Genomic DNA, 13,469 nt, shown 5'->3' on the forward strand with positions numbered 1-13,469 from the left:
ATTGTATGGATGCAACGTTTACCAGGAGGCATTCTGATTTGTTACGCTTATCCATACAAGAATATTGTAACCGAGTGACTGTCTGTGGTTGAAACTCAATATTTGTTGTACATTTCACCTTGAAAACCTTATACAATTTTGGTCTCCATCATACCTTGGTCTCCTTGAAGATGGTCTGGATGTGTATTTCTGATTTTTTTTTATGTGTCCTGCACCACTGGGATACAGTGCAGGGTCTCAAACTGTGATCCCCTCAGTAGTGCATGGCTCTGCAACAGATCCACCACTTATGTTATTAGGATCGACTGTGTTTTCTGCTGAACCAAGACATGTCTGCTGTGAAAAAGACTCTTAGTGTGACACGTTTAGAAAACATCACATCTCATCCTGGATATCAGCATATATCCAATGAGCGATACTCAACCTTCAATCACAAGTTAGCCATAGTGAGACTTTTTCAACAACGTTATTTTTCAGTATCACCTCACCACTGAATGCTCAGTTACCGTGCAGCCAGGGGGATATGACCTGAAACGCCACCCCAAAAAGTCAAAGAGCTGGTGGTTCTGATCAATACTGTGCACTGAGAGTTACTGGAGTGACTTATTTTCCCTTTAGATGCTGCCAAAGGTTTTATGCACTGTTATATAAACTGCTTTTTTTTTCCTTTCAAATATAAATGTCATTTCTGTCAGGACTGATTCCAAACTGCAGCATGAAACACAAAAACACACTTTTATGACTCAATATACTTTTACTCCAGTGCTGATTTGAGGTACCTCTACTGTATTAGACAAATGTTGTACTTTTGAATACACTGCATTTGTCTGACTGGTTTCAGCAGTATTACCATTATTACTGCAGTTCTGGACCTCAGCCTACAATTCCTATTCCCTTCCCACCCATTGAAAACCACATATCTCCAGATGAATTGATGTTTAATGTTTGTGATAAATTGGAGGATAAAGTGCTATTGTTCGCTTTAAAATAACCACTTTATAAATCATCTCGGATTCACAGGGAAATGCAAGTCAAAAATGATTATTTTTTATAAGCTTATGAAGAGTTAAGTTTGTAGAAATACATAATTCCTCATAGGATAATGACACTACAATTATATGGTGATTAAAAAAAGATGAAGCATTACTGTATTTATAGTTTTATGCAGATAAAACTACCCAACAGTGTTTACATTCAACATAAAGGGTTTATTTTAGCTTCAGTTTGAATTTACATTTCACTACCACATAAAACATACAAATTAAATACAATTATTATTGACACTAATAATTATTTTCTGGGCATTGCGCAATATCATATAATATTACTTATGCATCTGTAAAATATGTCATAAAACAAAACACAAGCTTGAAGAAACTACTTTTGTTGTGTATGATGATACCACCTACTGGACAAATTCAGGAATAACAAAATACATTTAAGTTAATCCAAAAAGACTTCACATATGACCTGAAAAATCTGGAACTATTTTGCATTGTTTGCAAATAAGTTAAACTAATTTCCGCTGGTTTGTCAGTGCTGCCTCTGTTATTTGTACATACAGTATGTCCACATGTATGTAAACTCCATAGCATCTTGTCTTTTTCATACAGATAGTGCATCATTATTATTATTATTATTGGAAAAAAATACTTTCCTTAGGATCACAGGGTGTAGACTGTAACATAAACCAGTGCTCTCCAGTAGACTCAGGGTTTGATGTTGATCTGGAGGTCGATGCTCAAACAGGTCAGCTGCGGTTCAGGTCAGAGGTGCTTTGATCACGGACAGTTTTAGCAGAGTTTACCCTCTTGAAGGGCTTACAGAAGCTTGGGAGGGATGCTACCTTGTATCGGTTCTTCTTGTATGCGACTGCTTTACTGCACTCTGCTTTTGACATGTCCCCATACTCTGCAGCGCTCATCACATTCTTTTCTATGCTGTTAACCCAACTCCCCCTGGTGGATGAAAAGCAAGTGACATCTGTCAGATTTTAGGATCCAACCCCTTTATGTCTGTTGCCATGCAGCTTCTCATGAGGCAGCTGTCATACCTGGAATTCCAGCAGCAAAGCAACATCAGTAAAATCTCATGGAGCTCTCTGATGCTGAATTCGCGGCTGAGGATATCGTGATGACGAGACTCAATCTCCATTCAGAGCCTGGCTTGAAAGCCGAGCCTCAGATTTGATCTGTGGAGGGAAAGTGCACTGGTTAGTGTGTTCAATAGTAAGTGCATTTAAGGGAGATCAATAAGAAGAGAAGTACAGTAAAGTAGCTGCTACTGACTTGCACAGACACACACTCAGGCCCATAAGTATTTGGACAATACAGATTTTTCTCATTTTGCCTCTGTGCACCACCACAATGGATTTGAAATGACAGTAAAAATGTGATTCAACGGTTTAACAATATTTCATCAATCATTTAGGAAATACAACCATTTTAAAACATAATCACTCCAATTTTAGAAGCTAAAAAGTAACTGGACACTAACTGACAATTGGCTTCATGTCCAGATGTGTCCTGTTCCCACAAATGATAAACACATGACAAACTAGAAGAGCACTCAGAGAGCGCTGACCTTCGCCAAGGCAGATCAGCCTCCCCCAATCACCACCAAAATTTAATAATTTGTTCCTTGTCCTAGTATCAACATTTCCTGAAAATTTCATCAAAATCCTTCCATAACTTTTTGAGTTATCTTGCTAACAGACAAACCCCAATGAAAACATAACCTCCTTGGGGGAGGTAATGAAACAGGTAAATTGTCTGGAGTTGATTTAAAAGGGAGAATTTGCATTTGCAGATGTTCAAAGGAATTCTCAAAATGCTGCCACTGTGTTTATTACCTCCGCCAAGGAGGTTATGTTTTTGCCAGGGTTTGTTTGTTTGTTTGTCTGTCTGTTTGTCTGTCCGTTAGTGTGCAACATAACTCAAAAAGTTATGGACAGATTTGGATGAAATTTTCAGGGTTTGTTGGAAATGGGACAAGGAGAAGAAATGATTAAATTTTGGTGGTGATCGGGGTGGGGGGGCCCACGGGGGGGGGGCGCCGACCACAAATTTCAATCACAAATCTGTCCATAACTTTTTGAGTTATGTTGCACCTAACGGACAGACAAACAGACAGACAGACACAACAAACAAAAACCCTGGCAAAAACATAACCTCCTTGGCGTGGGGGGGCCCACGGGGAGGGCCACTGATCAGCCTTGGCGGAGGTCTGCGCTCTCTGAGTGCTTCTAGTTAGATTTGGGACCGATATGTCGGCGGGCCAATATATGGATTTTTTTCAATATTGGCCATTGGCCATCTTTTGTTTTTTTTGAAAGCCGATATTTGATCAGTCATAAAAATGTTATATTTGATCAGGCACCTGTGTGGGCACTTGAAGTTCAATAAATGTTAATAGAGTACTATGTGTACATGTATTAATAATTTCATTATATTGCTGCTTAAAAAATCTTAGTTATCTGAGTGTTTCAGTTGTATTTTATGGTCAATGTGCTTTAAAAAATATATATATAAAATCTGCCACAAAAATCGGCAGTGGATATCGGCCGCTGGCTGACCAAATTTTTTTAAAAATCGGCATGGGTCTTAGAAAAAACCATATCTGTCAACCACTGGTGCTCATTGATGATGTGATGCTGATAGAAGTGACAGGATGAATTCTGAAGTAAACAGGTCTATCCTCTGCACAGATTCAGCTAAATGTCACATTACAGATGGACAACGACTCAAAACATACTGCAAAAGCAACCCATATAGAAATGGAATACTGTTCAGTGGCTAAGTCAGTCACCTGTTCTCAACCAAATAGAACAGCTTTTTAATTACTGACAACTAAACTGAGGGCAGACAGACCTACAAACAAGCTACAACTGAAGGTGGCTCTGGTAAAGACCTGAAAAGCATCTTCAGACAGGAAACTCTGGGTTTGGTCATGTCCATGGGATCCAGACTTCAGACACTGACCTGCAAAGATTTTCATCCAAGTATTAAAAACTACAACTGCTCCCTATAGGGGTCGCCAGAGCAAATCATCTGCTTCCATCTGACCCTGCATGTCCTCCTTCACCACATCCATAAATCTCCTCTCTACTGCATTCAAGTAATAAAAACAATACTCATATTTAGAATGATCTGGTTGGTCAAATTACTTTTGAGCATGTAAAAATGGAAGGATATGTGTGAACTGGTAGTAATTCCTAAATGGCTGGTGCAATATTTATGTTAAACCCCTTGAATTAAAGTTAGAAGTCTTCTTAATTGTTTAATTTCAGACCCTGTGTGGTGGTGTACAGAGGCAAAAGTCTGTGTCACTTAATATGCCAAATACCTATGGATCTGACAGTGCTTCATGGATTAGAACAGATGGACATTTGGACTAACATCAGATATGAAGATCTCAGGATTGTCACCATTCAACATGTCCTCCAGCTCTTCATCTGTGGTGATTTTATCCACTAAACAAGAGATTAAAAAAAATACAGAATCAGAGAATTTGAAATAAATACATCAAAAGATAGTACTGTGGATGCCGCTGATGTTCAAATTGTTGACTCATTGAAGTACCTCTGAACAATGTTTGACTTTCACCTCACGTTATATGTAAACACAGTTGGATGTCAAGTGTTGGGGACAAGAACTATACTTAATGTGTGAATTTAACTCTTTTGTGTTTGTGGTACGATGTAATGTTTTCATCAAAAAATTCACTGAGTGTCTTTAAACGGTCTCATTTATTCTCCAGTTTAATGGATTCACAGTGAAGGTCAGGTACAGTCTAATGGCATTGTGAAAGTTTGCTCTGAGATAATTGGAATCCAGCAAAAAAGACTGGCGCTCTGTTTGGAGAATGAGCAACCCATAGAGTAACAGGGAATTACCGGCCAATCTGACCCCGTTTTGTCTTGTGAATTCCCTGTAAAGTCCCTCAGGCCGCTGTTATAACAAACCACTATTCAAAAAATTTTATTCCCTCTTTTATCGGGCCACTAAACACAGACAATACACATTTTATATGACTGTATTAAATGACTGTAAGACTCTGCTATTCACTTATGTTAATACATCAACTATAACAAAGTGTTCTTCTTTATTTACTGCTGATAGTTGTTCCTCATAATGACCCTAAGCATATTGATCTGTTGCCTCTGACATATAATTACCTGCCTGTGGACTGGCTTTAAAAGAATGTGATTGTTGGGGTTAACATATACAGACCCAGTGCTACTTTTGTGGCAGTTACAAAATAAATTTTTCTTCTTCTATAACCTTAAGTTATTTACCACCATGTATGATAATATTATCCTCTGAATTTTTGTGTTTTTCAGTGACAATCAGGTATTTACCCTTATTTAATTTACTGATTATGTACATGTTCATAAAAGCTCATATAAAGTTATATCAGAAACAGAGAAAACTGAAGAAAAAGTGACTTTTTTCAACAAAGTATATTATTAACTGAACATAAACCAAGTGTCCCCATCCACCGTCACTGATCCAACTCCATGGGTTTTACTGGTGAATCAATGTTGTAGAAGATGATGGCATTTCACTACGGAGCCTCTGAACATCCAAATAAGTCTATCTGAATGACCATGAAAAGATGACAAACTGCATATTACACCAATTATTTACATGTACTGATAGGATTAGTGGATCAACAGGTATTAAACATGTAAGATCAGGAGATGGTTTTGGTCGTCAGTGGCTGTGTGGGTTTTTATGGGTTAATAGAGCATCCTGAACTGGATATCTGTAAGTTTGAGATATGGACTTCCAGACAATGTAACTGTAAAATTAATTATAAGAATATTACACTTAAGTTTAGTATATGAAGGCATTTTAAATATAGGTGATGGTTCTGTTGTGACAGGATACCAAAAAAATCTCATGAAAAAAGCAGAAACACCTCAAATGATCATGTACAATTGTTTGTTCGGATAACATACACAGAGTTGTGTTGGCTACTGAGCACCGAGTCAGTAAAACACACTAGATTTCATTTCTATCACTGTGTGAGGGTGTATTCTACAGAAATATGCTAACTTAGATAAAATTAAGTCAAAGTGGGAAAAAACATGAGTAAAGGGAGATGTATCACTCAGTGTGCCAGCTGTGATCATTATTTAGAGCTATTACCATAGAATCATGTCACTACAGGGTTTCCTTTTATTAAAATCTTAGCAATTACTCTCTAAAATATAATTAATTTCTTTAATATGACAAAATCCTGGTGAATTCCATTTATTTGACATTCAGGAGCAATGAATGTGCTGACTCGGTTTCTTTTTGGCAACTCACCAATTTCCAGCTGCCTTTGGATTCGTGCTTTGCATTTCTCTCTGAAGTCGATTTGAGCTCTATAATAACTCCTCATCACATCCACAAAGCATAGAGTCAGGTGTGAGTGCTAGTGAAATAAGATTATACGCTCATATTAATATTAATCTCATGTATCCCATGATCAGTGTGTGGAAAATTTGGAGATTAAGGATATAGTAAACCAAGTTCTGAATTTGTGCCAGGAAACAATAGTAGTGCTATACCTGGTTCTTGTGGATTCGCTGGATTACTGATGCACTTTTGCCGTTCTCCTCTAGAAGCAAATTCTTCTGTATCGCTGTAAATGCACAGTAAACTGACTTAAAATCTGATGACACAGAATAATTTGACAGATAGCAGTATTAGAAATTATATAGATAGACTTTATTTCGAATGTAAGTAGGCACAAGAAATTCCAGATTTAAAAAGGATACTCAAATATATGGAAATAAATAAGCCAAAAAAAGAAACTAAACATCACACAAATGTACAATGTACACATTTCATTGTGGCTCTTTAACCATACTTAAAGCTATACCGTATGATGTGGCATTTTTACACTTTCTTTTGTCATCTTAAAATGCTCCTAATAAGTGTGTGTCAAACTAAATGTAAAAGAAATCCACCAGGTATTGAAACTCAAAAATGTTTAGTTCTCATATATTTCTAATAAAAGTCTGACCAATCATTTTAGTCGGTCCGAATAAAATAATTGGGCCGAACCTGACTGAGCCTCCTGTCAATCATCCATTACAGCCGTCCAGCATCCGATCCATTATCGCCGTCTCACATCCCATATGTGTACCTCTGAATCTGACGCTTCACTGGCGCTGCTTCTCCTGTCACTGACCACAGTCTACTGTCTAGGATGTGTTTTGGATAGAACTGACATGCACATGTGGAAGGGATTAAACGGATTTATGAACAGAAACGACAACTGAGGGGCACAAACGGGAGTCTGATGAATGAAAGATGGAGATAAAAGTCCAGAAGTCAGCTGTACTGGACTGAACAGGTCTGCATAAAGCTCAGCTTTATGACGGTGGGACTCATACAGGGCAATTACATGGTGTCACACAATGTAAGATGATGTAGGATGATAATTGTATGGACTATGAAACTTCAAATGTCCACGGAAAATTCGCGGAGGCCACGTGTTCACAGTGCGCGCGCCCATCCCGTGGGCACTGCAGTGAAGACACTGACCCAGTACCGCACAGACCAAGTCTACTGATGGAACAGGAGCCGCGGGCCCGCGGCAGTGGATGATGCATCTGATTACTGAGGGAGGGGTCCGCGGACACGCCAAAACGGACCGGACCTCCACCTCTGCTTCCTCCTCCGTTTCCATCGCGCATCAGATGAGAGGAGGAGGAGCCTCAGAGCTCAGGCAGAGGGAAGGGGGCGGGGCTTTGGAGGGAGGCGGGTTGTTCATGTTCCAACTTTTACTAAGTGCTGTGAGAAATGCCACATCGGTAGGTATAGCTTTAATGTCCCATAAGGAGTAGGAAGAAGCCGAGCTTATATTGCCCTAACCCAATTTTACATGACTAGGCTAATCAGCTAATGTACACAGTCCGTAACAAACAAAAGGACAGTCATTAAATTACAAAAAAAAAAAAAAAAAAAAAGAACAAATGATTAAATAAGATCAATAACTATGTTACTGTTGTACTCACATTTATTGTTACTATTTCTCTGGAAAATAAGGTTTTTATACATCTTTTTAATTTTGTGATGTTTTCACATTGTTTGATACTTAGATCCAATCTGTTCCACTAAACTAATCCACAACATGAAATTTTGGGGATATAATGGTTTTACCCCAAACGCTGCTGCCGCCGGATATTCTTTGTGTGAACCCAACAACTAGGACAGACTTGATTGGATTTCTTATACCTAAATAACCAACCCCTAGTGGAAGAACCTCATTGATTTCAGCTTCTCTATGACTATTATAAGTCATCCAAATGGGGGTGCTTTAGCTGAACATAAGGTGCTGAACATTTTTAATACCCCTGAGCCAAATACAGTGTAAGATTCTGTTGAAAGTTACTGCCCCATAAGTTACATTAGACTGTCTTTATGTAAAACCCACTAACTTATACATATTTATATTTGAAAGTACTCAGATATTATAACTGCACAAGGCCACTGGACCTTGAAAAAGTAGGTCAAGGTCACCTATTTTCAGTTGGCTTCTGCTCCATACCAAGATGCATCTGCAATATAAATTTGGTGCAGATATTTCAATGCATTCTAAAGATAATGTGATTATGTTGTTGAATGGACAGAGACAACAAAACGATTACAATACTTTTGGCCAGAAGTTGGCTGAGGGGTAAAAATCTGTTTTTTGACATAAATCAAGCAATAATAGGCCAATTGAGATACAATTTGGTACATATTGATCATCTTACAAATGTCCATTTTCTGGCTACCATCCAGAGTTCATATGGTGTCATTTTCATTCACTAGGTGAAGTTTTGTGTGGAAAAATTGGTTCTCTGACCATTATTCTGCCACTATCAGGTCAATGTAGCTCAAATTGAGTTCATATCGATTGCCTAACAATTACCTTTCTCCGTGTCACTACCTTGAGTTTACATGATGTCATATTTTGACACCAGGTGGTGTTTTTTCCAAATGGTTGGGGGATGTTTGATAATGTTCTGAAAATATCAAATGAACAGTTATGGGCATTTCTACACAATGCCACATTTCATATTAAATCTATCCCCAATCTGTTTTCCGAATAACAATTAAGCTGGTATCTTTTTACATTGTGTCATTTATTTGCTTTATTATATAGCAGAGGACTGGGGGAATTTCGGGGATATGCACTTGCTGTCGGACCCAGACAATGTAAGCCTTGTTTATTTCTTGCTTTGCATAACATTTGTGCTGTTTTAATTTCCACCAACTCCTTTAATTGAGTGTATGGGAGAGTCAGAATAGTTTACTGGTATAATTCATAAATGAGTCCTGAATTATCCTATACCTCCAGTATCCTTTATGTTTATACACTGTCTGGCCAAAAATAAATCCCACATACAATATCTCACTGGATCGCCTTTACTACTGATTACAAGATGCATTCACTGTGGTATTGTTTATGATACGTAAACAATAAATGTCACAACATTTATTTCCATCCAGACTTTCATTCTTTTCTTTTTTTTTTTTTGCCAAGCTCTAATATTATTGATGATGATGCTGGACCGTTGCGTGAACTTTTCTCTATCACATTCCAAACATTCTCAGTGGGTTCAGGTCTGGACTCAGTGGCCAATTCATGTGTGAAAGTAACGCCTTATACCCTGATCCACTGTTTCGCAAGTTGGAAGAACCTGATGAATCCTGGCATTGAACAATATTTATGCTCAAACTGATGGTTGTTTAAGAAACTGCGACCGCGTCAGTTAGGAACATCCAATTGAAGGATCTTAAATTTTTTGCTTGGTTAAATCCAGGTGTGGAGTTTTTTTTGTTGTTTTTTTGGTCAGGTATGTATTTAACAGTGTGCTTTCTGATGATCAGCAGCAGATAGGAGCCAACTTCCTTTCCCCTCATTTGCCTGTCAAATCTATTGCCATTGCTTGTGCAGCATGTGAATTAGGGGAAGTAGGACAAATGTACTTCCCATATATTGTCACAGAAATGAAACAGCTACATTAATCACAATTACACAACTTGTATTAATATCCACTGTACCTTGAACTGTTACACTACAGCTCAACACCCACCAAAACAACTATACATTGCACTGTTGTCATATATATCACTATTGTCCTATCTGTTGTTTTGCTCCATTATGCACCTCATCACCTCATAAATGTTACTGTACTGCACGACCGCCGCTATCGCAAATAGGTTTGATTTATATTTCTTATATTCTATTATAGCTTATTTTTATACCACTAATTTATTCTTACTCCATTTTTTTTGTAACATTGCATGACATTTAAGTAGCTACGTGAGAGAGAAACAGCCCCCTGTGCATCTGGTGAACTGACAATAAAAAACAAAAAAAAAAAACAAAACAAAAAAAAAACTTTGAATCTAGGATGCAAACAGATGGAAGTTCTACAGGGTGGGGAAGCAAAATGTACAATATTTTGAGGCAGGGATTGAAAGACAGTGTATGACCAATTAGTTTATTGAAAGTCATGAGAATTTATTTGCCACAAGAAAATTGACATAATAGAAAATGTTTTTATTCTATGTGTCCTCCTCCTTTCTCAATAACTGCCTTCACACTCTTCCTGAAACTTGCGCAAGTGTTCCTCAAACAATCGGGTGACAACTTCTCCCGTTCTTCTTTAATAGTATCTTCCAGACTTTCTCGTAATAGTTTTGCTCATAGTCATTCCCTTCTTTACATTATAAACAGTCTTTATGGACACTCCAACTATTTTTGAAATCTCCTTTGGTGTGACGAGTGCATTCAGCAAATCACACACTCTTTGACGTTTGCTTTCCTGATTACTCATATGGGCAAAAGTTTCTGAAAAGGTATGGATAATAGTGTTAGGTATGATTATGACATCAATATATGTTTGGTTTCAAAACAATTGACGTAGTGCCTGCTGAGAAAAAACAACTAAATGTTCATTGTAAATTTTGCTTCCCCACCCTGTATATGTCCACTTACATTTTAACCTGGCCCGGACCAAGTTCGAGTTCCTGTTGATGTCACTGTTCAGTTTCTGCAGCTCTTCTTTGTTTCCTAATAATAAAATAAAGTCACATGACCCGAAGAAATAGAGGAAATATTTCAGTAAGTTTCAGTTTGCATGTTGTCTACATAAAACAAACACTGCAAAATATGTTACAGCATCATAAAGCACTGGTTTTTTTTAATGTATATTCATGTCCCTTTCTTGGCAAACATGTAAATCTTGTTCTATGCTTTAGTCTGTACACAACCCCCCCACCCCCCACCCCCCCAGGTGTGGATGTGTTTACCAAAGGCTGTGTGTTGTGTCTGTGTGTGTTTGCTGGAGCATTACCTCAGCCCCAGGTGATCTAACATGTTTAAACAGTGATGCTCCTGTTGAATTAGTTGCTTTCTTTGTGCTGTAATGGTCTGTGGGACTTACTGTGGTCTTTGTTTGGGTTGGACAGGATAACTCCATGTCTCCTCTCCACCTCCTCCACTTGGTTGGAAATAGTTTCTATGAGAACTCGTACCTCTCCCACCTACAAATACACTTTTTTTTTTTAAAATCACATTAACAAACTAATAATTAAACGATAAACGAGGCATAAGCTGTGTAAATGTACCGTTTTGAAGAACTCCTCCATGTCGGCTCTCTTCGTGTTGTCGGTCATATTCCTTTAATCACCTGAAAACAACAGCTGCCGTTCTGAAAACACAGGTGCAGCACGCGCATGAATTAAAACCGTAAAGCTATCCGTTTAGGCGGGATGCTGCCATACGCCGATGAATATATGCACCATTTCTGTCCGTTCGGGCGGCGTTAAGTCTTATTTAACTTCTAAAAACGCATCCAGAGGTGATTATCGTCCTGTCTTTGTCTGACTAGAGTAAATTGAAGTGAAGCATCGTCGAGTTTTTCTGTTCCGTCGGTTATTTTCGGTGAAGGTACCTGCCCCTCCACCTGTGTGTAAGGAACACCCAACAACACCTGGCACAAGAGAAGAAAAGGCGCGGGCACGCAGGAGGGAGCGCGCATCAGCCAAAACCAACGGACAAACAGATCCGTCCCCGAATCTACACTGTAAAAAACATAACAGCACGTCTTCATAAACGAAATGAGTTAACATAACTTCAATGTAAAACGAAAAACAAAACAAAACTGTCGACTTCAAATGACATTCCATAATTAAATAAAATAAAACAAGAAAGTAGCTGTTCTTTTAAAAGTCAAAATTTTTACTCTCCTGGGTCTCAAGAGATTATTGCAGTTTAACACAAAAATGTATTTTTGCCACTGAATTGAGTGCATTTAAATTTGTGGATCATTTTAGGTGTTGACATTGTAATTCTAGTGAGTTTAATCACCAAGTTGACTTAGTGCCCTATGGCAGTTAAGTGTAAAATATGGTCTAAGACACATATACCTGTATCTAGGAGTGCTGCCAGGGTTTTGAGGCCCCATGAGAAAAACCTCCCTTTGGCCCCACCACCACAATGCTGCAAACTGTGCAAACCCTAAAATATAGAACTGTGATCTGCAGGTATGAATCAATATTCCGCTTACAACAGATTTTATGATTTTGTGCATTATTGATGAGAACTGTGTAAACCATCTTTAACATTTTAACAGTATTTTTTAATAATAACAACAGTATTATATTTTTTCTATTGCACAAATAAGAATAAAATATAGTTTTGCTTTTTAGATAAAAGTTGTTTTTTTGTTTTTTTTTAATGGCATCAGAGCGCTGGCCTCTGGACTAAACCATATCTAAAAGGAAGATGGGGTCAGAGGCTATTAATGTTTGCCAAAAACAAAACAATACAAAACTGATACAAAACTAATAAGAAGGTCTATAAGTGCCTTGTGAGGCACATATTATTTTATGGTGATGAGTTTTGTATATATATATATATATATATATATATATATATATATATATATATATTTTTTTTTTTTTTTTTTTAATAACAAATGATATACCATACAGTCCCTCCAGGATTTCACTGGATTTTTTTTTTTTTTTTTTATTGTTGTGGCCTAAAATGCCTGATTTTGCTTCAGCTTTTCAAAAAAAAAAAAAAAAAATGCGGTGAAAGTTGCAATGAATTGAGGCCTCTTTTATTAAAGTCACAGGAACATGGGCATTTGCAAATTACCAAGAACAGTCTTTTTCTGAGTTTTAGCCTTAAAAAGCACAAGGAAGCAATGATTTTAAACAAAACAGGCTTTTTTTCATTCATTCATGTATTTGTTTTGAGCAGCCAATCAGAGCGTAGTGTCACAGAACGCCAGCCAATGAGAGCGTAGCATCACAGAACGTCAGCCAATGAGAGTGCAGCGTCACAGAACATCAACCAATCAGAGCGCAATGTCAAAGAACGTCAGCCAACGAGAGTGGAGTGTCACAGAACATCAGCCAATGAGAGTGCACCGTTACAGAATGCCAGCCAATGAGAGCACAGCATCG

At 37.8% G+C, this 13,469-nt stretch overlaps 1 protein-coding gene across 1 annotated transcript; it reads right to left on the bottom strand.

The window, feature by feature from the left end:
- Positions 1-2,143: 2,143 nt before the first annotated feature.
- LOC115429098 (syntaxin-1A-like) lies at positions 2,144-11,978 on the bottom strand. Its single transcript, XM_030148347.1, has 7 exons — positions 11,622-11,978; positions 11,438-11,537; positions 10,990-11,064; positions 6,560-6,633; positions 6,315-6,423; positions 4,398-4,471; positions 2,144-2,191 (listed from the first exon to the last, which is right to left on the bottom strand). The coding sequence occupies exons 1-7, from the start codon at positions 11,667-11,669 to the stop codon at positions 2,144-2,146; spliced, it is 528 nt and encodes a 175-aa protein (XP_030004207.1). The 5' UTR covers positions 11,670-11,978.
- Positions 11,979-13,469: the final 1,491 nt, after the last annotated feature.

This window comes from Sphaeramia orbicularis, chromosome 12 (assembly GCF_902148855.1).
Source record: "Sphaeramia orbicularis chromosome 12, fSphaOr1.1, whole genome shotgun sequence".
In the NCBI taxonomy this organism is placed as follows: Eukaryota; Metazoa; Chordata; class Actinopteri; order Kurtiformes; family Apogonidae; genus Sphaeramia; species Sphaeramia orbicularis.

Coding starts and splice junctions, on each gene's coding strand:
- LOC115429098 (XM_030148347.1), bottom strand. CDS start 11,669: ATGACCGACAACACGAAGAGAGCCGACATGGAGGAGTTCTTCAAAACG. Junction 11,065..11,437: donor CAACCCAAACAAAGACCACA/GTAAGTCCCACA, acceptor TTTTATTATTAG/GAAACAAAGAAGAGCTGCAG. Junction 2,192..4,397: donor CTGAGATCTTCATATCTGAT/GTTAGTCCAAAT, acceptor TTCCCTCCACAG/ATCAAATCTGAGGCTCGGCT.